Source organism: Colossoma macropomum, unplaced genomic scaffold, assembly GCF_904425465.1.
Source record: "Colossoma macropomum unplaced genomic scaffold, Colossoma_macropomum, whole genome shotgun sequence".
NCBI classification, from domain to species: Eukaryota; Metazoa; Chordata; class Actinopteri; order Characiformes; family Serrasalmidae; genus Colossoma; species Colossoma macropomum.
Window position 1 is genome coordinate 43,680,477 of NW_023494805.1, and position 24,645 is coordinate 43,705,121.

The 24,645-nt window shown below is 43.2% G+C and overlaps 1 protein-coding gene across 2 annotated transcripts in view; it reads left to right on the plus strand.

The window, feature by feature from the left end:
* Positions 1–1,051: 1,051 nt before the first annotated feature.
* The window catches only part of skila (SKI-like proto-oncogene a), a 39,469-nt gene continuing 15,875 nt past the window's right edge, over positions 1,052–24,645 (plus strand). For both annotated transcript variants that reach the window (XM_036596431.1, XM_036596432.1), the window contains exons 1-2: positions 1,052–1,224; positions 4,821–6,082. In XM_036596431.1, the coding sequence (XP_036452324.1) occupies positions 4,982–6,082 (1,101 nt within the window). In that variant the 5' untranslated portion in view covers positions 1,052–1,224; positions 4,821–4,981. The remainder of the gene's footprint in view (positions 1,225–4,820; positions 6,083–24,645) is intronic.

Sequence of the window (24,645 nt, forward strand, 5' to 3'; positions counted from 1 at the left end):
GGTTTCCTCCCACAGTCCAAAAACATGCAGTCAGGCTGATTGGACACACTAAATTGCCCCTAGGTGTGAGTGAGTGTGACTGTGTATGTCTGTCTGTCTGCCCTGCGATGGACTGGCGACCTGTCCAGGGTGTATCCTGCCTTCCGCCCAATGACAGCTGGGATAGGCTCCAGCACCCCACCGCGACCCAGAAGGATAAGCGGTTTAGATGGTGTGTGTGTGTGTGTGTATTTATATATATATATATATATATATATATATATTTCTTTTTAAGGCAGAATATTAGTTTGCTTTTTTAAATAATGGCTGGCCTGTCTTGTATTTTTATTTGTGTATAATTTGATGTGTATTTTTGTTGCTTATTTATACAAAATAACGCATATCATGTACTGAGAAATATATGTATATAAATATTGTTAGGCATGTATTACAAACAGAACATTTAAAAAATACATGTGTTTGTAAGGATGTTTGCATTTTTATATAGTAATTTATTTTTTGATAAAAAAGAACTGTTTGCATTTTTTTTGCACTTTTATTTGTTTATATCAGGACATTTGTATTTTTTTTATTTTTATAGTAAGATATTGCATTTGTCTGCAGTTTTCTTTTTTATTTCCTGGTATTTTTATTTGTTTAGAATGGGGTGTTTGCACTTCTGCATTTTTATTTATTTGTTTATGGTGGGACATTTTGGCATTTTTATTTATTTAATATTTTTTATTATAAGACGATTTATTGTTTCTGATTTTATTTTATTTTTATTTGTTTATAATAATACCTTTGTATTTTTTAGTACTATTTATAATAGGACGTTTGTATTTTTTCTACATTTTATTTTTATTCATTTATGTATTATTTTATTTGCTATTTGTATTTGTTTTTAATAAGACGTTTGTATTTTTTCCTACTGCCTGTTTTGTATTCTTGTTTATTGATAACGGGACGTGTTTGTATTTTTATTTTGGTTTGATGGTAATAGGCCCCGCCCCTCCCGCGCAGTGACGTGTCTCTCCGCCCCACCTCCTCCAGTCCTCCGCTGCGCTGTGACGTCAGGGCGGCTCAGAGCCGATCAGAGCGGAGAGAGCGCGGTGCTGTATCGGAGGTAGAGTCGCTGAGTGCCCGCAGAGACAGAGCGCAGTCCGGGCGGCTAAACACTCACACGGAGCTCAACGCGGGGGAGAAAACACGAGGACACGGAAGAACAGAACCGGGACAGAACCGGTGAGTTCATCTGGCGGCAGAAGGTGTGGAGTTTCTGGCCGTTTCTGTCGAATGTTCTGCCCTGTGTGCTCGACTCTTCGTCTTTTCTCCCTGAGGCGCTTCGCTACCCGCTTAGAACGGCCGCTACCGCTAGCTGAGCAGCTAACCAGCTAAAGCGCACACGGACGCGGAGATTCGGATTAAGGGCCTTAAATGGGGGGTTAAATCCGGATTTTTTGACGTTTCTGACTGAAATATGGGTGCGATGAGCTGGGCGGTGAGGGTGCGGGTCCTGTAGCGGGGCTGTGAGGGGGCAGAGCGGGCGGCACTGGGACACTGCTGTCGGGGTAGAGGGAACCCAACCGACGGTGGCAGAGAAAAACCGGATTAACGGTACCGTTAATGATAAACCTCATCAATAATTATCTCCGCATAAAACATTATCAGTAATAGAGGTTATACAGATGGCAAAAACCACGCGGCTGAGGGCGCCTTCCTATTCGCTAGGTTCTCTTTCGAATTTTCCCGTTCCACCTTAAATGGTGCAGCAGTTCCATGTAACCACTGCACCATTTAAGGTGGAACGGGAAAATTCTAACAAGAAGCTGACTCCAGCCTTTTTTGCCATAATGTGATATCACGATACACGGTGTGTCGCGATATCTGATGGCTCGCCTTCGACGTTCGATTATTTGTTTGTTTGTTTTTAATTGTTTTTGAGGATTGTTATGCCTGTGATGAAGCACACACTCTTAAAAAAGGGTTCTTTAGTAAAGACAGTGGTTCTGTTTAGAACCATGAGTTCCACACAGAACCATCCACATGCTCAAATGGTTCTCTGCATGGTGAAATGGTGCTTCAGACTGATGGAGAATGTGTTGTGTGTGTAATAATGAATATGGTTCTGAAACCAAAAAGGGTTACAAGCTCGACATTGTAACAACAGCAGAACCCATTGTGGTGCTGTATGGAACCTTTAAAAAAACACATTCTCCATCGATCTGAAGAACCATTTAAGCATGATATGTGGTTCTTAATAGAACCATTCCTTTTACTGAAGAACTGTTGAAGAACCCTCTTCTAAGAGAGTAACAGTAGCAGAACCCTTTTTGGTGCTATTTGCAACACGTTCTCCATCAAGAACCATTTCACCATGCCGAGAACCATTTAAACATGACATGGTGCTGTACAGTATAAACTCACGGATCATTCCTTTTACTGAAGAACTCTTAAAGAACCGTCTTTTTGGGTGTTCTAGGGGTGATGGTCTGAGCGGGGCAGCGATTCTGAGTGTCTGAGCTGTGTGAAATCTCTGAAGTGTAAAATGTAAAATAATCTGTAACTGTAAAGTGTAAAGTTTCAGCGCTGCAGTGTTAGTGAGGGAGTGTTACAGCTTTAAGAGTTTAACTTAACGAGATAATAAATGCGTACGATGTTTAACGTGAGGGACCCTCGTGGCCCCCACAGGCTGACCGACTGTCAAACGACGAGCCCTGCGTTATTAGGCCACACTTAGCCCCTTCAAACTCCTTACGACAACGCTGTGACGTGTAATTAAGTGTGTAATTAAGTGTGGGTTGTAATTAAAAACTGCAGCTCTTGTGATTTTAAAAAAAAATCATGCTTAATTTGCGATATAAAAACGATGGATTATTCAGCCCGAACTATAGATATCACCAATACTGAGAGAAAGGGGGGGGGCAGGGGAGAGAGAGAGAGAGAGAGAGAGAGAGGGGAAAAGAGAGAGAGTAGTAGGACTAGGGGAAAGAGAGAGATCTAGGAAATGGGAGAGATGGAGAGGGACGCTTGATGCAGGAGAAAGAGAGAGAGAGAGAGAGAGAGAAAGAAAGATGGGGAAGGACAAAGGGAAGAGAAGGAGAGAGATGGGAGGACGAAGGACAGAAAGAGAGAGGGGGGGCAGGACGAAGGGGAGAAAGACAGGACAGAGGGAGGAATAGAGAGAGACGGAGAAAAGACAAGGAGAGAGGGACTCAGGATGGGGGAAAATGGGGAGGAGGGGACCACAATGCAGGAGAGAGAGAAAAGGACTGGGGGGGGGGTGAAGAGGAGAGAGAGAGAGAGAGAGAGAGAGGAGGAGGATGAAGGACAGAGAGAGAGAGAGTAATGCAGTGGCCTCGCTCGCTCCAGTGAGTGATGACGCTGAGCTTTTTCCCGAGTGCTACACACAGCGCTTTAAACTCATCAGCGCTGCGCGATAAATAAGTAAATAATGCGATAAATATGACCAGTAAACACACAGTTGGAGCTCACAGCGCCCCCTGCAGGCACACACGTTCTAAACCTAATATCAGCCCCATAGCGCTTCATAAACGCTCCTCACGTTTTACAGTCATATGTATCTGTTTCTAGGAACCATCTGTTCGTCTTTGACTCTCACAGCAAAATACACAAACAGAAACAAGGCATTTACTCATTAATCTATCAGTATTAGCAAGTTATTGATCTGTATCAGCTCTGCAGCGACCTTTAGGAGTGACGTCTGGTTTCGGTGGTGGTGTGGTCAGCTTTATCGTGGCCGAGTGTGTTGTGGTGAGGGCTAGGGTCGTGCTTCGTGGTTTGGTGACGCTGTGCAGTCGTCCCTTTGCTGACGGTGTTGAGGAGGCTGAGTGGGTGTTTTCAGTCTGCTGGAGGGGTCAGCGTGATGTCAGCGGACCACCACGGTGTCGAGCTCGGCTCAGTTACATGCTAATTGGACTGTCTTTATTAGGTGCCAATGCGTTTTCACCTCATAAACATCAGTGATGGAGATGAATAACTCGTCACCAGCCTCGACGGAACCGTCACGTTTGTTATTCCTGTGAAATATGTTAATTTCACCATTTGCTCTTTAAGGTTCGTCACATCTGGCTGGAAAAATTCCTCACATTAAAGCTCATCTAAGCTTCAGTTACACACTGAAGAAAGATGGTTCTTCAAGGGTTTTTTAGTAAAGAAAATGGTTCTGCATAAAACCGTAAACACTCATAGAAACTTTCGCATGGTTGAAGGGTTTTTTGCATCGTGAACTGGTTCTTTAGATATGTGCTGTAGATGGTTCTATATAGAACCTTTTTGAAAACAGTTCTGTGTAGCACCAAAAAGACTTCTTCTGTTGATGCAAGCTTGACATGACTGTTATCTGTTTTAGTTCACTTCTAATTTGATTTTGGTACGTTTTAGTTATTGTTTTACATTTGTTGTTCTTTTTATTTGGTTTATTATCATATTTCTGTTCTTTTTTTAACAGCATTTGGCATTTTTTTTTAGCCGTTGGTGTTTTTACAGTCTATTTTTTTAGTTTCTGATTTCTGTGTTGGTTCGCTTCATAGTAAATGAGGACACATAGACTTTAAATAAAGATTGATTGATTTATTTAATGTATCGGCCGATACTGAGTGCCAATATGAGTGCTTTCTTTTTAATTTGATTTAGGTTATTTATACTGCACTGTGTCTAAGACTAAAGCAAAGGGCATCAACATGGGGCTGGGCACGTCTGGCAGATATCTGATTGGTTTAATAAGGTTAATATCGGTGCCGATCCAGAGTATCGGATCGGTGCACCACTATGTTTGCGAGTCATAAGTGATTTTAACATTTCTTTCTGTTTCTCTACAGAAAGCTGACCAAACCCACAGTTTTCCGTCACCATCATGCATACAGTTGGACGAATGAGGTTTTATCATTTTTCATAGAGCAAATTACCAAAAACGAGGACGAAAGGAGCTACAGAATTTTTTAACGACAACCAAAACCCAGCGATATTCTTGAAGGCGAAGATGGCTAGCACTCAGGCGAGCATGAAAACTCAGTTTAAAGACCCAACTTCGTTCAAGAACAGCATGAAGAGGCTGTACCGAGAGAAGCTGGAGGACGCGCCCATTAAGAAGCGAGTGATGGCGGAGATGAAGCTGAAGCGGCGTGGTGGCCTGGACCTGCTGGTCCGGAGTGCCAAAGTGAAACGGGAGCAGGCGGAGGACGAGTCGCGCTGCGATGGGGACGCCGAGGGGCAGGATATGCATGCTGGGAAGGCTCTGGATCTGAGTCCGGGGCTCAAGCACACATTGGCCCAGTTTACCCTGAGCAGCCAGAGCTCTCTGGGCGGCCCAGCTGCTTTTTCGGCCAAAACGGCCCAGGAGGCGAGCCTTCCGGGTGGGATGGCGCCGCTTCCTTCGCCGTCTTTCCTGGGCGTGGGGCCTTTGCTGGTTCCCTGCGACAGCTCCACCGAGCTCACGCACTCCATACTGGAAGGAGAGTCCATTTCCTGCTTCGTGGTGGGCGGAGAAAAGCGGCTTTGCCTGCCGCAGGTGCTCAACTCAGTTTTGCGAGATTTCTCCCTGCAGCAGATCAACGCGGTTTGCGATGAGCTTTACGTCTACTGCTCCCGCTGCGACGCAGACCAGCTGCACATCCTCAAAGTTTTGGGCATCCTGCCTTTCAACGCGCCGTCCTGCGGTCTCATCACGCTGACGGACGCCCAGCGGCTGTGCAACGCCCTGCTGCGCCCGGGGGCCGCCGTCCAGGCTGAGACGGCTCTGCTGAAGGTGAAGGACAGTGAGTCCGGCTTCCAGGTGGAGCACCAGTGCCTGGGGAAGTGCCAGGGCCTGTTTGTGCCGCAGTTTTATCTGCAGCCGGACGCCCCCTGCGTGCGCTGCCTGGAGTGCCAGCTGCTCTTCTCGCCGCAGAACTTCGTCATGCACTCCCACCGCTCGCCCGACAAGAGGACCTGCCACTGGGGCTTCGACTCGGCCAAGTGGCCCTGCTACCTTCAGCTCAGCCGCAGATACCAGGGAGCGGCCGAGGAGCCCAAACTCAAACAGCTGCTCGACGAGATGAAGAACAAGTTCCACTCGCAGACGCTGAAGAGGACGCTGGACAAGGTGAGCGTGGTCTTTTCTTTTTTTTGCTAGTCCGTGTGGCTGAGCTGAGGTGCGTCTCGGGTCATTTACCAGGTGCTTAACCCTTAGAAGTCTGGAGTTTTTACTGCACGTTAGCTTTAAAGTGCATAGATATTCAAATGTTGTGTTCCGATGCCAAACAGAGATGCCTTTTTCATTAATAACTAATATCAAATTCACGTCATGATAAAATGTCTCGTCTCCTGTTTACAAAGACAAACTTAATACGGATTGAAAGTTTAGAATCTGCACTTTCCACAGAACCTCTTTGCTTGTTTCAGTGAGCTGCGAGTGAGAAACGATTAGCATAACATGTCGTCACCGGTGTGAGTTCTGAGTGTTGGTGTGTGCTGTGGCGGTCTGGGGGGCCGGCTGAGAGGCCTGCTGAGAGCGCATTTGCTTTAGGAGCTGTTTTGGTAAACCGGAGTTGACCCAGTTTTACAGCGTGTGTGTGAGTGACGCTGTGGGGGTTTTTGGGGCAGCTGGTCTGGAGGGTAAGTACACGATTGCCGTCCGGGGTCACGGCAGGGTCGGCCGTAAAGACACCCTCAACGACTGCACCGCCGCAGACAGACGTGTAAACGACTCTCAGGTCTTTTCACTTCAGCGCTGAGATGAGAGGGAGATACACAAATGGATGAATGTAAACTTCATTAACCCTGACGGAAATTCCAACAACTACAGAAACATCTTAACTCTGAGGTCTGATCTGTTTGGTCTCCATGACGACTTCAGTACAGACTGAATTTCGGACAGTATCTATTCCAGAATAAGAGTTCCTAACTTCATGATCTCATCATGAACTCCAGATAAGAAAACAGCATCACACAAACATCCTAACTAGACTAAACCTCCTAAATCCTGTCCTAACTTATTTGTGTCTGTGTGTATGTCTTTTATCTCTAATTTGTCAGTTTATGCCACGAGTAGAACATTTATCAACAATTTTATTCACACATTCCACTACTTTTATGATCCTAAGACTTGATAAACACATTTCAAGCACCAAAGCAGTTCATCCACATGAGTAAAGCTGTGTTCTTACAAGAGATAATAAGTTTTTCCACAAAACCAGGCTTCAGCTTTTCGGCTTTAGGGCTGAATTATCCCTGTACACAGAGCTCCAGGTCAAAAGGGCCTCATTATAGAGGGAGCTTAGATCGTTCTGAACATTTTCATATATAATCTGTGTGTATTTTGTTGTATGTAAGTGCATTTAAAGGCAAATTTAATTTAAAATCAAGATAGAGATATAACCCCAGAGGGTTAACTCAGCATAGAGGCCTGACTGTTTCACACAGGTCACTGAGTCTTGCTGGTGTTGGCTGTTAGCTGTTAGCCTTGTCACTGTGCTTTGCACTTTCGCATGAACTAGAGTTGCTGCAGTCGATCAGCTGAACGTTTGTCAACTCCGACGCTGTGACGGTGGATGAGCGTTAGCCACTCATGAGCGCTGGGGGAAAAAAACAGAAACGTGTACAGTCAGAATGGCTGGAGGGGAAATGCCCGCATTACATCAGCGCCGTGTCGCCGGTGCTCTGATTTCAGGTCAGAACGCTGTGGATGATTCCACAGAAGGGTGAAAAAAAACAGCTAAGTCAGAGGGAGCTATAGGAGCAGGGCAGCTATAGAAAAGTCAGCCTAAAAACAGGCTGGATTGTTTCAGAGCCACTGACTGGCACTATCTCATGACCTTTTGACCAACCAGGCCGCTTTTGTTCTCCTGACTCATGACCAGCGAAGGGACGCACACAAAACCACACAAAAACACTCGCACAATCGGAGAGGGTTTAACCAAGTCAGTTTGGGCTGTTTGAATTGGTCCGTGTCCACTAGGGCTCGACCGATGTGGAGATTCTGTGGCGGATACCGATACTGATTACAAGGGGCTAAAATTTCGATAGCAGATTAAAATTGAAAATTCGTGTTTATGTTTTACACTCTGATTAGAGAGCACAGGGCCAGTGGAAAATGCTGGACTGAATACTGGAAAAAAGATTAATTGGATCCGATGTGAAATTTGAAAAACGGGGCTGAATTTTATTTCAATTAAGATTTTGGCTTCAGCGAATTTATTTTTATTTATTATTTTTATATGTGTTCAGTCTTTTTCAGTCAGCTGTTGAAGAGCACTACAACATAGTTGATCCTGTTTATTTTTATTTATTTATTCATTATTTTTATGCTGTTTATTTAAGTGTATATTTTTTTCAGTTGAAATATATTTAGTATAAGGAATTCCACTGTTAAAAAGACATTCTTTTATAAGCTCAGTAAGTGCAGGATGTCTCTAAAGTCAGTGAGTAATTGTGTTAAATAATCATGATCTCAGTATTGACCAAAATAATCATGGTTATGATTTCTGCCGTAATCGAGCAGCCCTGCCTGAAATAACACAGAATTGCAAAGTAAAGAAAGTCATCAGTGACCACATGATGACAACTGACGAGATCCACGATGCGCTCAGAAAAGCATACTGTGACACATTGTGATATAGTTTATCACGCTGATGATGATTAATATCGTCCTATCGCCCAGCTCCCTCATCCGTTCTTTCAGGCTGGAGTGTAAAACCTTAGGGTGGGATTTGGGGGGCTGAGAAAGTCGATTAGAAAATCAGCATTCGATGCCTCTGTTGATGTGGGGGTCTGGCCTTTATATGGAGGGTCTGGGCTTAATGTGGAGGGTCTGGGTTCTAATGCGAGAGTCTAGGTTTAATGCGGTTGTCTGGGCTTAATGTGGAGGGTCTGGGCTTAATGTGGGGTCTGGGGTCTAATGTGGGGGTCTGGGCTTAATTTGGGATCTGGGCTTGATATGGGGGGTCTGGGGTCTAATGTGGAGGTCTGGGCTTAACGTGGAGGTCTGGGCTTAACGTGGAGGTCTGGGCTTAACGTGGAGGTCTGGTCTTAATGTGGTGGTCTGGTCTTAATGTGGTGGTCTGGTCTTAATGTGGGGTCTGGGGTTGGGTTTCCCAGGTAGGGATTAAACAGTCGTGGACTGTTCCTTTTAAGGGAGAATCTCTGTTCAGATTGCAGTGTAATCCAGGACTAAGCTTTGTTTTCAGTGTGAGCAGCAGGTAAAGGGTTAACAGACTGTGGAGCAGATTATTTATAGAGGGTGCAGGTGCGAGCGCGTTGCGATGTGAGAGCGAGGAGCTCCGTTTTCTCCTGCCTGCTTTTACAAGTGGGCCGGAAATACCGTCTGCTGTCTCGTCTCGCGCCCCAACCACACACACACACACACACACACACACACACACACACACACACACACACACTCGGCGAGTGTCTGAGACAGACACACTCTCACTCACACTAACACTCCCCTCAGGGTTGGTCTCAGTTCCACTGGGCTAAAGGTGAAAAACAGAGTGAGGCAGTAACAACCAATGTCTCTCTCTCTCTCTCTCTCTCTCTCTCTCTCTCATTCTTTCTTGTTCTCTCTCTATCTTCTCTCTCTTTCTTTTGCTTACTCTCTCTTTACTCTCATTCTTTCTCTCTCTACTTCCCCAGGGGGATTTTTTCTCTCTTTCTCAACCCCTTTCTTGTATGCTCTGTCTCGGTGGAGGACGTGGTGAAAGCTCTACCAGATTGTTGTGAAACAAAAGTTTGTGCAACGATTGGTTTTCACGGGGACTCACGCTCGCCCAGAACTAACCATTAAGGCTCTGAAGAAACAGGTGTGTGTGTGTGTGTGTGTTGTGTTGTGTGTTGTGTTGTGTGTTGTGTGTGTGTTGTGTGTGTGTGTGTGTGTGTGTTGTGTATTGCCTGGTGTCCTTGGCTTTTTAAAGTGACAGCAAACGTGTAGAGTCCTGCACCAAAAGCACCAGAGGAAACTAAAATTAAAAAGCTGCTTATCTGGGCTGTGGATTTGCTGAAAAAAAAACACTAATGGTAAAAATAAATGCGAATAATATTGATACAATAAGTAGTGACTTTATGGATGTCAGTGTGTTCACGTAATTCTTTTGACTGATCAGTACTTCAGTATGTTGAATGTGTCATAGCAATGGAATTTAATAAGGAATAACTTCATGCAGTAGCTGGGGGTGTCACCTCATCAAAAATACTACCAGCATCAAAACTACGAAGCTGAATTTAGCTTCTTATTCACCAGCTTCTTGCTTGAATTTGTCCGTTCCACCTTAAATAGTGCAGCAGTGAGTATTATAAGGCCTCAGGCCGCCGTGGGCTTTACACACACTCAGCTTCATCTCATTAAGGTTAGAAAGACATACTGACATCTGACTGTATATTATATTGTTCATTTCTATTTTGAATGTTTTGCTTAATAAAAATGTCTGAGATTTACTACGGTTGTTAAATATGGTTCTTATTAAAAGTTGAGGGACGTCCAGAATAATAAGCCACTGTAAATCTACAAAAAAGGTTTACGTTCAAAATGGTTTTATTTGTAAAAAATATATATATACATAAATACACTATACGACTATATATACAGAAACTGTCAGTAACCTTAATTATATGGTGATATGAATTTTTGCCCATACTGGCCACTTCTAGTGTAAAAGCAATAAGAAACAGGTTTTAATTATTGTAGCCACAGATTTTTAATTTTGGGTTGTTGGCTTGGTTTTTTCTGTCTACGCCTGATTGTGTTTATGAGTTTATGGTGAGCCTACGCATTCCGGTAAAGGACACACACACACACACACACTCACACTCACACACTCGCGCCCTGCGGTGTCCGTATCAGAAGTCCCCGTTCAGAGTGAGCGCAGAGGAAGTCGTGCAGACAGACAGACAGTGAGTTGTCGGCGAGGCCTGTTTACCCTAAAGCTCCTGCTGAGTGACTCACTGTTTCCACAAACCGCCGGACGCTGGGAAACACACTCATGTGCTCTGCGCGCCGTGTCCTATTTCTGCGCCGGTGTGGTGTAAGCAGTGTCTGTCTGAGTCTGAGTGTGTGTGTGTGTGTGTGTGTGTGTGTGTGTGTGTGTGTGTGTGTGTCAGTGTCTGACTGAGCGTCTGTCTATCAGGGCTGGGCAGCATGACGGTACATTAACACCATCACGTCTACCTAATCGCTCTTTCATCAGCGTCACATGAGCTGATATAAAAATCTAACATCACCCAGCCTCTCATCACGGCTACTGTCGCCGTACTGTGGGGAGAAAAACACCATTTTAGTGGTTAAGATGTAAACAGAGCGGTTTGGTGTGAAACGCTCTGTTCTAGATAAACTTACCGAGTCAGAACTGTTCACAGTGGTGGTGATAGGAACCAGACGTCCACCTCTAAAAGCTCCCTCACAGAAAGTTACTACATGAAGTGGTTATGAATTCACTGCCTGATGACTGAGACACTGTTTTGGAAAGATTTTGGCCTTAAACTCCATTCATGGTGGAGGGATACATGCAGGGCGCTGTGAGGCAAAATGGTCCCCAAAGAAAACGTTTTTAAAGATTAACATCTTTAATAGCAAAATATTTATTATTTTACTGTTAATAATGTTACGTTTGGAAAATGTACGTGTGGGTTCATCAGTAGTTTTGGATAGTTAACAAAATATTTTAGATATAAAAAATATTTAAATATGAATATTTTTAGGGTTTAGTAAGTTAAATATTTTGATATTTACATTTATTAATATTTATATTTTAGGTTTTAGTAAATACATTTTTTTGAAATAAATGTTAAATATAAATATATTTTTTATCAATAAACTGTGAATTTGTATTCAGTATTTGGCTCTAAATCCAGTTAAATAGGACCAGTTTTCGCCTCTATATAATGAAACATTATACAAACTGCTTAATATGCTCAGAAAAGCATACTGTATTGTATTGTGACATAATTTGTCACAATAATGATATATATTGTTATATTGCCCAGCCCTGCTATAAATTATTGAACGCTTATTAGCCATCCTGCTTATTCATCTTTTGCTCTTTACTTTGCAGCTAACGAGAGACGCGCTGCACTCTGCTCTGCTTGACAGGCGTCAGTTTCACGTCAGCCGAAGCTGATACTGAGTCTACAGAGGCTGCGAAAGGTTCACGGCTCAGCTAGTTCTGATGTCTAATGCGCACAGTTAGACGTTAGAACCAGATGAGCTAGAACAAAGAACTCAATTGTTTTATTTACCTTTATTTGGCTCCTTCACACTTAACAAAGAGGCATCATGATGTTTCCAGAGTCAGTGAGTAATGAGGTTAAATCATCCTGATCTCAATATCGACCAAAATAATCGTGATTATGATTTTAGTCGTAATGGAGCAGCCCCTATCTGTCTATCTATCTGTCTGTCTGTCTATCTATCTATTTACATGTATATATGTGTGTGTGTGTGTGTGTGTGTGTGTGTGTGTGTGTGTATACATAAATGACAAATGACTGTATGACTGAAAGGAGTGTGTGTGTCTGTGTGTGTTAGACGGCTGTGGTTTGTTGGTTGTTTTTGGCTGACAGAGAACACACTCTGTCTGTCTCCCTCAGACACTCTGTCTGTGTGTCTGTCTCTCTCTCTCTCTCTCTCTCTCTCTCTCTCTCTCTCTCTCTCTGACTTCATTTACCACAGGTCATGAGGTTTCTTCCTCTCTCAGTTCTTGCTCTCTCTCGCTCTCTCTCGCTCTCTCTCTGTTTTTTTTCTTCTTCCGTTTTCTTTTTTCCTTCCTCTCTCTCTCTTTCTCTCTCTCTCTCTCTCTCTCTCTCTCTCTCTCACTACCACAGAAACTTTCCTCAGCTCTCTGTCTACCAGCTGTGTGCTTTCCTCTCTCTCTCTCTCTCTCTCTCTCTCTCCGTCTCTGTCTCTATCGCTCTTTTTCTTTCCATTTTTTCCTCTCCACTCATAAGTGGGGCTTTTTCTTCCATCTCTCCATCTCTATCTGTCTCTCTATCTCTCCGTATTTCTTCCATTATCTTTTAATGTGAGTCAGTGGAACCAGACGTTTTTTCAAGTCGTTTTGGGTCGTTTCTTTTGATCCATTCACCTTAAAATTTACACACAATGTAAAGGACAGTAGGTTGTTTCAAATCATGTCAAAAACTGAAAAACGTATATATAAAAAATGATTAGCCTTTTTTTTTGGTTTATTTTGTTTTTTTTTGTTTTTTGGAGGGTGAATAAGAAAAATGGGGAAAATTTTCTGGGTTTTATTAAAGCACCAACAATTTGGAACATGAAAGAGAAGAACACTAAAGAGAGAACACTAAAGAGAGAACACTAAAGAGAAGAACACTAAAGAGAGAACACTAAAGAGAGAACACTAAAGAGAAGAACACTAAAGAGAGAACACTAAAGAGAGAACACTAAAGAGAAGAACACTAAAGAGAGAACACTAAAGAGAAGAACACTAAAGAGAGAACACTAAAGAGAGAACACTAAAGAGAAGAACACTAAAGAGAGAACACTAAAGAGAGAACACTAAAGAGAAGAACACTAAAGAGAAGAACACTAAAGAGAAGAACACTAAAGAGAGAACACTAAAGAGAGAACACTAAAGAATGTGGGAGATCAACTTCACGTACATTAAGTATGTAAACAAAAACAAACAAATAAATAGCAGTTCCCTTAAGACCAGTCTTCGTAAATTAAAATAAATTAATGAATCTAAACGCGGTGTCAGCGGGTTCGGGGGGTGGGGTGCGGTGTAGGGGGTGTTGTGGACGTTCGGATCGCGGTCTTGGTCTCGGTTTCAGAATCGCTGCACCCCTGTGCTGCTCATACAGACAGTATGTGGCCCAGGACTAGTTTCAGTTAGAGCTGTTTTTCTGGGTGGGCTGTGTGGCTGTGTGTTTGTCTGGTGTCCAGATTTACACAGGCGGTCAGAACGGTCCATCTGTCTGCGTGTCCGGCGCGCTGAGACTCTGGACAGCTGCTCCGCGACCTGATCTAAAAATAACCCAGACTGCAGCTGAACCACAGCCACTCACGCCACCGCACGACCCAGAGAGAGAGAAACTACAGACTGATCTCCCTGATTGCAGACACGAGGGTGACATCAGCAGAGAGAGAGAGAGAGAGAGCGAGAGACACCGGGGGAGAGGGAGAGAGAGAGAGAGAGAGAGCGGATGTGAGACAGCAGAAGTGAGAGAGAGCGAGAGAGAGGGGGAATTTGTGGTGTTTCAGACGGGGAAAGAAAGTTACGTAAAGATATTTCTGTTCTCTCTGTTCTCTCTGTTCTCTCAGTTCTCTCTCGTGCACGCAACCCCCTCTCATCTGGGCTCCGCCTACAAATGCGTTCTCTCATACACTCTCAAAAAAGAGGGTTCTTTAGGAAGGAACATTCTGTATTTTTAGATTGCGTAGTGAAACGCTTCTTCAGACTGGTGGAGAATGTGCTGCGGATGTTTCTATAGAGAACCTTTTTGAAAAGGGGCCGGCTGTTGTTCTGATGTCATGCTTGTAACCATAGCCAAACCCTTTTTGGTGCTATATAGAACACGTTCTCCATCAATCTGAAGAACCATTTTACCATGTGAAGAACACTTTAATCTGTGGTTCTATATAGAACCATTTTCTTTAGTAAAGAACCCCTGAAGAACCATCTTTTTTTTTAAGAGTGAAGCATTTTTAAGCAGCTACTGTTTCGCATGCAGTTGGTCAGAATTACATTCTTCTTATGACAACAATAAACAAAGCAGTGCTGCTTTGTGTTTATTGCTGTTGTTATAAGGAGAATATAATTCATATATTTGTGTTAGGGCTGGGCGATATGACAGTATATATCATTATCGTGATAAATTATGTCACAATACCATACCATACGTATATCGTCAGTGCTTGTAGACACTGACCAACTACATGTTTCATTATAAAGAGAGTAAAATTAGTCTGTTTAACTGGATTTAATGACAAATACTGAATATAAAAATTAAAATTGTTCAGTTTTTAATAGTATTTTCCTTAATGTAAGTTTTCAGATGTCTGAAAAAATAAATTGACATATGTATCATAAAAATTTCTTGAAGTGTCACAACATAATATCTTTGCCATATCACCCATCTCTGCTAATTATTTCTCACTCATAGCTCATTAAAAATAAAGAAGAAATTAAGTAGAAAGCGCAGATTCTACACTAAGTTTGTGTTTGTAAATATATAAGATGAGATATTTTATTATGATATGAATTTGATGGACGTTATTAATGAAAAAAAATATTCCAAATGACTTGTAATCTGTAATTTTTTATGTTTGTTCCAAAAAAGAAATTTCAGATTACAAGTCATTCGTGATTTTTTTTTTCTCAGTTCCAACTGATCAGCGTAAACATAAATAATAAATAAATATCGTAAACGATATTTAATAAATAAGTATCGTATCGCTGAAGTATCGCAATATGTTGCGATTAGTACCACAGCCAAACAGGATTACGCTGAGTTTCTGTCGCTCTGCTCTGTACACTAAATTAAATTTAATTCACGTTTACGTTGCCGGTACCCCAGAATGCTGCTGGTGCTAGCGTTAGCATTAGCGTTACCCCTGAGTGGTTATCTGTGCTAAGAGAGCTAAGTGGTGACGGTGCGAGTGTGTGAGCTGATGCTAATGGAGACAGATTACACACACACACACTTCTGAGCAGTAATCGAGCGGACAGGTCGTTAGTGAAACAAGCTGTTTTGGTGCTAATTAACAGAGCTGATGAACAGATTAACCACCTCACTGACAGAGAGAGATAGAGAAGGAGAGGAGAGGAAGGGGTGGTAAACAGAAGAATGAAATTCGTCAGAGCATATGAAAGCATATCAGTAGCAAACTTGAGCTGAAAATGTTATGTAACCTGAAAATGTTTGCATTTAAATTTCCCACTCACATTATGTTTACAAAATAATGTATAGATGTATGTTAAATATTTTAAAAAATCTGTATTTTTGTGTTTTTGTAATTTTTAGTGCATGTTTATAAAAGAGCTTTGGCAATATGATTATTCAAATTGAATTTCTTCAGTAAATACAGTCGCATTAAGCATAAATGAAAAATAAATACATTTCTGACAGTAAGAATGCCTGATTAAGGGGCATCAGTGACAAATTAACTAAAACTATTTTACAGTAAAATAAATTAACATACGTTTGGAATTAAACTCTCCTTTTTTACGTATATGATAATAAGAGATGTTAATGGACATATTAATATAATATAATATTGATGTATTAATTATAGTTCTGGAATGAACTCAGTTTTTAAAGAATGTATCCACCTGAATTCCCACTCCAAATGGAGAACGACCCACATGCATTCTCAGTCTCTAATAATGCATTTAAAGTGCAACACCAAGCTAGAAAGAGGCACATATTAAAAAGGTAAAGACGCAGAGAAACTTTTTGATAAAAAATAATAATTCAGCTCTGAAACAAATGTAATTAAATCAGCGTCTCAAACAAAAAATTAACAGTTTAAGTAAGCGGAGATCTTAGCCTCAGTTTCCCAATTTTTCCATTTCGGTAGCTAAATTTCCTGTTCCATCTTAAATCATGCAGCAGTTACATTCTGGTGCCTCAGGTGTCAGAACTGCTGCTCCATTTAATGTAAAGAATCTGGTGAATATCTGACTTCAGCTTCATATCACTGAAGAATTAGGGGTGGGTGATAATAAATAATTGCCCCCCTCTTTGAAGATCATATGATGCCCTAAATGTAACTAAAGCCCAGCAGTGAGGAGCTGAACTTTACCCTCCTCTGCTGTCACTGCAGACTGGCAGGGTCGCCTACAGAGCAGCGCTGGTAGCTGTTAATGAAGTGATGCTCTTTTTATCTGAGGGTCCCATTTCAGAGGGAAGATTTCAACCACTACCCTGTAACTCAGCTCCAAGGGGCAACACTGGAAAACAAGGGGTAGGGGTAAAACTACGAAACGGGACTGGCCTGATGACTCTGAGTGAGAGTGAGTGGATGCTGGGTGGATTGTTAGAACTGACAGAGGAACTTTGGGTTCCGTCACTGTGGCCTCAGAAGTTCTCCAAAATGCACAATTCATAGCTTCTTTACATCTGCTGGGTCTGTGTGTCGACAACATGTAAAGCAGACAGCACTTGCTGGGTGGCCTCCATATCCATCTCTCTCTCTCTCTCTCTCTCTCTCTCTCTCTCTCTCTCTCTCTCTCTGTGTTGAAATGCTGTGACCGACTCCTCCTGCGAGTGTCCTGGTTAACAGCGTGCCCCTAAACAGACGCCCCACTGGGAGCTGAGTGCGCTCGGATATGTGGCTGGAATAGTGATTTACTGACGAAGCTCCAGAAATCAATCCACACACGACCGCCGATAGGATTCACCAGCATAGTTCACTACCAGCATAATGAGCTCCATTTATCTCTACTGTAAAACGCTGCTTTCACTGTGAGATGATTTTCTTTTCTAACTCTGCGTTTTAAAGATCTCAGACGCTGCAGACTCGATCTCCACCGCCCCTCTGATCACCTTGGTGTGTTAATGTTGATGATGAAATATTACAGTGATATTACTCATGTTGCCCAGCCCTAGTGTCTGTAAAACGGCTGCTGGTTCATAATCAGAGCAGGCGGAGAGTTTCGGTGTGTTGTCGCTGTTCTAAAGCAGACTCTGCTGGCTGGGTGCTGGAATGTGGCTGTGCGTGTACAGGGGGGAGTGCTGGTTGCGAGAGGCCCTGTGCGTGTCTCTTTGGGGTTTGTTGGCACGCTGGAGCTTATTTGGGTCTCACACACACACACACACACACACACACACACACACACACACACAGATTAGGCATTCAGGGGATTATTTAGACTGGGCCGTGTGTGTGTGTGTGTGTGTGTGTGTGTGGAGGGAACAGACAGAGCGCTGTATCTTCAGTCCAGCAGCCGCATTACAGAAACTTCCTGTCTTTAGTCCTGAGTTAAGATCTGGCGGTTCTAGATAAGATTTTCACTAATTCATATTACAGAAGCTTCATTCAGGAACCTCATCTGATCTCCAGTTAGGAAATCTTAACCTACTCGATCGCGCCGACGATACGAGCTCAGCTGAAACGTAAACACGCAATCAAAATAATGTTAAAAATGTGAGTCGGTTAGTTAGACAGCTGCACACGTGAAAAAAATGGTTCTTCACCGGTTCTTTAGTAAAGAAAATGGTTTCATATGGAGCTATAAACACTCAGAGAACACTCTGCATGCTTCTGTGATTCTTTGCACGGTGAAATGGTTCTTCAGATTGATGGAGAATGTGTTGTATGTGGTTCTATACAGCACCAAAAGGGGTTCTGCTATTGTTACCACGTCATGGTTGTAACCCTTTTGGTGCTATATTTTTGGAACCATATACAACATATTCTACATCAATCTGAAGAACCGTTTCAGTGTCTTTACTAAAGACCATCAACGAGCCGTCTTTTTAAGACTGGACTGTTACTGATGTAAAAAAGGTCAAACAGAACTAAAGTGTGATAAACTAAGGTGTGAATACTGTGAGAGCGCCCCCTGCTGTTTATCAGAGCGTCGCCGCTCCCCAGTTTCAGTCTCCATTTCCCAAACGCTTTAGCCGAGCGCGCTAACGTTACTCCTCCTAATAAACAGACACACGTTCAGCTCCGTCTCCTCATTATTCACCACCATCACTGTAATATTTCATCATCAACATTAACACACGAAGGTGATCAGAGGGGCGGTGGAGATCGAGTCTGCAGCGTCTGAGATCTTTAAAACGCAGAGTTAGAAAAGAAAATCATCTCACAGTGAAAGCAGCGTTTTACAGTAGGAATAAATGGAGCTCATTATGCTGGTAGTGAACTATGCTGCTGACTCAGCTGCCTAAAAACCATAGAAACGGACCTTAAACAGAAGTGAGGACCCTGTTGGGGTTCATCCTAAAGTTAGGACAGGATTTAGGAGGTTCAGTCTAGTTAGGATGTTTGTGTGATGCTGTTTTCTTATCTGGAGTTCATGATGAGATTATGAAGTCAGGAACTGTTATTCTGGAATAGATACTGAACTAAATTCAGTCCGTACTGATGTCGTCATGGAGACCAAACAGGTCGGGTTTCAGAGCTAAGATGTGTCTGTACGGCTCAGTGCACTGTTCTCTGGACACAGTGTTCTGTAACTGCACTAATAATAATATTCCATTTAAGGGTCGACTGATATTTTTGAGGGCGATACTGATTATTGGTAAAAAAGCAGGCCGATAACTGATATGTGAGGTTGAAGTTACGGAACACTTTAAATGGAGAACCATAAACTGTGTTTGATTAGTGGTGAATGTAGTTGGCAGATCAGTTTGCTCAGCTCTGTTTAGGAGCCTTATCTGTGTGTGTGTGTATGCAAGACCTTTATCAGACTGTGTGTCTAGACACTGTTCTGTTGTTCTGACAGATGTGTGTGTGTGTGTGTGTGTGTGTGTGTGTGTGTGTGTGTGTGTGTGTGTGTGTGTGCGCGCGCCAGACTGTCTGGCCAAGTCTGTTCTGAAGTAAACCTGCCTCAGCCTGTCTGTGTTATTACAGGTGTTCTTCTGTTTCTCTCTCTCGCTCACTCGCTCTATCCTCTCTCCGTCTCTCTTTCCCTCTTTTCTCTCTCTCTCTCTCTCTCTCTCTTTCTCTCTCTCTCTTTCTCTCTTTCTGTACTCTCTTTCCCTCTATTCTCTCTCTCTCTTTCTATACTCTCTCTCTCTTTCTTTCCCTCTATTCCCTCTCCCTCTCTCTCTCTCATCCTGTTCTGTCCCTCACTCTTTCTCCCTCCTGTTTCCTTCGATTCTCTTCTCTAACCTCTTTCTCTCTCTCCCTCTCTCTCTCTCTTTCTGTTCTGTTCCTCTCTGTCTTTTTCCATTCTCTCTACATCGCTCTCCCTCCCTCTCCCTCTCCTGTTTCCCTCTATTCTCTCTATCTCTCTATCGCTCTCTCTCGTTCTCTCTCTCCCCCCTCTTTCCTTCTGTTCAGCCCTCTATCTGTCCTTTTTTCCCTCTTTCCCCCTCTCCCGCCCCCTGTCTTCCTCCCTCCCCCCTCTCTCTCTCTTTCTCTCTCCCTCTCTCTGTGAGGATGATGTAGGTGGGTGTGTGGTGTATGGCAGTGTGTGATTGGGGGACGTGTGTGTGCGGGGGGGGCTGCAGTAGTGATGCAGTGTTTAGAGCAGCAGCAGACGGACGCAGTCTCAGCCCTCACACACACACACACACACACTCACACAGTCACACACACACACTCACACACACACACACTCAGTAAAGGCTGCAGAAACACACAGCAGTAGTCCTTTGACTCTGGCGCAGTGTTGCCTAAATCCAGGGTCACCACAGCGTGACCTCTGACCTGCAGCGGTTTTGGAAAGTAGTGATGAAGATAACGGAGCATTTAGATATGAAACATATGAGGATCATGATATATGAAGAGCCTTTAAAGGAGAGTTTAAGAAGATATGAATAAATCGAGAACATGCCCTCAGAACCCAGAGGGGTAATACTGCACTCTAAGGCTGCGTCTCAATCCTAACACTCCCTACCCCCTACCTAGTGCACTATGTAGGTCAAATAAACAGCAGCTTCTTCTGATGGTGCAGTATAGGTCTGATATACATCTGTACATTCACCCATAAACTGCATGACTCACTGTGTTTACTGTGGCTGGTCAGATTACACTCTTAAAAAAGATGGTTCTTCAAGGGTTCTTTAGTAAAGACAGCGGTTCTATTCAGAACCATGGTCACTCACAGAACCATTTGCATGCTTAAATGGTTCTTTGCATGGTAAAACGGTTCTTCAGATTGGCTCTGTCTGCAACCTTTTTGGTGCAATATAGAACCATATACAGCACATTCTCCATTAATCTGAAGAACGATAAGAAAAAAACAGGGAACAGTTTCTGGGTTTTATTAAATCACAATAATTTGGTAGATTAGCTTCACATAAATTAACAACACAAACATAAATAAATAAATACTTAAGACCACTCTACGGAAAAAAAAACTATTAAAGCTAATCAAATTAGCCAAACTTTTACCCCAAGCATGATCACTCAGTCATGATTGGACCAAAATAGTCACATGATATGCACTTGGGAAATGACAACATAGGTTTAGATATGTAATATTTATAAAATATACACATATACAGAACTTAAATAAATAAACTCTTAAATAGAATAGTAGTTCTATGATTTGCATGTGTTAAAGTGTTAATTGTGAAATGAAAAATGAGTTTCGTTCTATTAGTAATGCAGTGAGCGGCTGCACCAGCAGCGGCGCAGTGGGTCGGGGTTGGCGGGTGGGTGGGGTATCGGGACGTTAGTATCGCGGTTTCGGTCTCGGTTTCATTATCGTTACACCCCTAACAGCTTCTCTTTAGGTTTAATGGGATTTTTACCGGCGGTTTGTGAACCTCAACACAGTAACTATGAAAGAGCGCGTTTCTGGGCGGAGCCTAAGTAGGTCACTTCCACAGCAGTGTCCTCCCGCAGTCGGACGTCCTGGCGAAACTGAAGGCCGGACGGATGACATCATACATGCTTACATGTACGCCCTCCACACACACACAGTAAATACTGGCTGTACGTCACACACACACCGAAAGGTCACTGCGCTGTGTGTGTGTGTGTGTGTGTGTGTGTGTGTGTGTGTGTGTGAGTGTGTGAGTGTGTGTGTGTGTGTGTGTGTGTGTGTGTGTGTGTGTGTGTTAGAGCAGCTCTAAATCAAATGGGTCATCGAGCTGGTTGAGCTGTAGTTCCCCATCACGCTGTAAACACTCACGCTGGAGCTGCCGTGTGTTTGTGTGTGCAGGTGAGGCGCAGCTGTGTTGTGGTTGTGGTTGTGGTTGGGGGGGGGGGTTCTGTCGCTTTGTTCTCAGGTGTTTGTGTGTTTTTAGCTCCGCTAAGTGGAGCTCGTTTTGGCGGAGGAGCACCAGCAGAGGGACGAAAGGCCGAACTTTAAAAACGGACTCTGTGTAAACTGATATAAATGTGGCCGGATGACGATATCCATCACTTTTCGTGTTCAATCTTGAAAAAGATGGTTCTTCAGAGGTTCTTTAGTAAGGACAATGCTTCTGTATAGAACCATGGACACTCAAAGACCCATTTCATGCTTTGCGTGGTGAAATGGTTCTTCAGATTGATGGAGAATGTGTTGTGCATGGCTCTACATGGCACCAAAAAGGGTTCTGCTGTTGTTATACCTTGCAATAATAAGAACCCTTTCATTATGCAGAGAGCCCTCTAATCATGCAAAGCGTTCTTTGAGTGTTCATGGTTCTATGTGGGCTTATTTCCTTTACTGCAGAACCCTTGAAGAACCATCAATTTTAAGAGTGTAGATGTTAAAATATTGGTTGAAACGCAGCTGGTGTGGTAGACTGTGGTGTAATGCTGTCCTGTATATTGTTGCTTTATGTTGCAAAGCATGCTGGGGACTGTAGTGCAGCGCATTGTGAAATGGGCTAATATTAATAGAAAATCAAAATAGTTTCACAGGCTGGATAGGATCGTGCCGCCGGCCTTGTGTTTGACACATCGGCTCTACACACTTAAAGATGATGGTTCTTCAAGGGTTCTTTAGTTCTGTATATAACCTTTTTGAAAAGGGTTTTATGTAGCACCAAAAGGGGTTCTTCTACCATTATAATGTCAAGCTTGTAATAATATAAGAACCCTTTTTTGTGCCCTCTAGAACCAAACAGTGTCTCAGTCATCAGGCAGTGAATTCATAACCATTTCATGTAGGAACTTTCTGTGAGGGAGCTTTTAGAGGTGGACGTCTGGTTCCTATCACCACCACTGTGAACAGTACTGACTCAGTAAGTTTATCTAGAACAGAGCGTTTCACACCAAACCGCTCTGAATGACTCTGTTTACATCCTAACCACTTAATTGTGCAGGAATTTTGGGAAATGGGTGGAGTTCCCCTTCAGTGTAAGCAGGCTGTTGATGGATCAGGAGCAGCTGTAAGGGGAGGAAGTTCAGAGTGATTGTTGAACCCGTCGTTCGGGGCGTGTTCTTGGGTTTAACCTCTAACATACAAACAGTGAGCGCAGCAGTCGGGTCAGAAGATAACGCGCCGTTAGAGGAGCAGGAGATAAGGTGGAGAACCTGGGCCAGGAGGAAACAGGAGCCTGAGAAAACAGGAGGTTCTGTGGTCATTAAAAAGAGATTAGTAAGGGCATGGGTGGTACATCCCAGAGAGAGGAGCAGGAGGAGTGTGGGGGGTGGGGGGGGCTGTACATATGTTTACACTTCTACTATAGTGTGTGTGTGTGTGTGTGTGTGTGTGTGTGTGTGTGTGTGTGTGTGTGTGTGTGTGTCACGATAATTTCGGTTCATCACGATTATTTGACCACTTAAAATCTCAGGTTTATTACATACTGACGCTTATTAGCCTGGGTTACCTTGCCTTTAGGACTGATATATGTAAATGAGCTCTGTTCTGATTGGCTGCCCTCGTTTAAAAAGGCAGTCTGGGCTGAGACGCTCCTCACAGTGTCAGTGTGAATGGGATACATCTTTTGAATTTTGTGACATCACAAAAACTGGCATGTTTTGAAACTTTAACACTGTCAAGTTTAACTCGTCAGACTCTTTGATGTTTATGAAAATGTGTGAAACGTTGTTTTCCCTGATCTCGGCCCTTTGATGACGTGTTTGATGCGTGGTTTATGTTTGGCCTGCGCTGTTTTGGCCCGCAGGACTCCTGTGATTGGTCAGAGGGCTCATTTGCTGCTGCAGCGCTGTGTGGTATCAGTATTGGGGTATTGATTAGTGACCAATAGGCTGGACAGTGCTGGTGTTTAGGTGTAGTCGGGTTAGTGAAGGTGAGACTGCAGTGTGCTATTGTTCCTGTCACCACCACCCCCCCCCCTCACACTGCCCCACACTGTGCTGCAGTGCTCCTTCTCCTCTAGAACATCAGACCCCTCCTCCACACACACACACACATACTCACACACACACACTCACACACACACACACACACACACACACACACACACACACACACACTCACATTTGACGGTCTGTCCGAGCAGAAAGGAGAAACACTGCGTCTATATATGTCTCTCTTTCTTTTCTCTCTTTCTCTCTTTCTTCTCTCTCTCTCCTTATTCTCTTTCTGTCTTTCTTTTTGTTTATCTATTTTTCTCTTTCTTTATCTCTCTTTTTCTGTTTTTCTCTCTACTTGTTCATTCTGTCTGTCTATCTGCACACTTTTTCTCACTTTCTGTCTTTGTTTCTCTCCTTATTCTCTGTCTTCTATATTTCTGTCTCATGTCTGTTTTCTTTTTCCTTGCTCTCTCTGTCTCTCTCTCTCTCTCCTTATTCTATTTCTCTCTCTTTCTCTTTATCTGTTTTTCTCTTACTCTCTACTTATTCTATTTATCTACCCTTCTATATATCAATCTATGCACACTTTCTCTCTCTCTCTCTCTCTGTCTCTCTCTCTCTCTCTCTCTCTGTCTCTCTCTCTCTCTCTCTGTAGTTTAACCTGTGTTCTGTCTGTGTTACTCTGATTAATTACTGTAGACTGTTTGTTCTCGTGTGTATTTAAATCAGGCTGGCCTGTCTGTCTGTCTGTCTGTCTGTCTGTGTCTGATAATCATCAGCTCGTGTCGCGGTGCTTGACCTGCCCTATATTCTCTGTCTGTCTGTCTGTCTGTCTG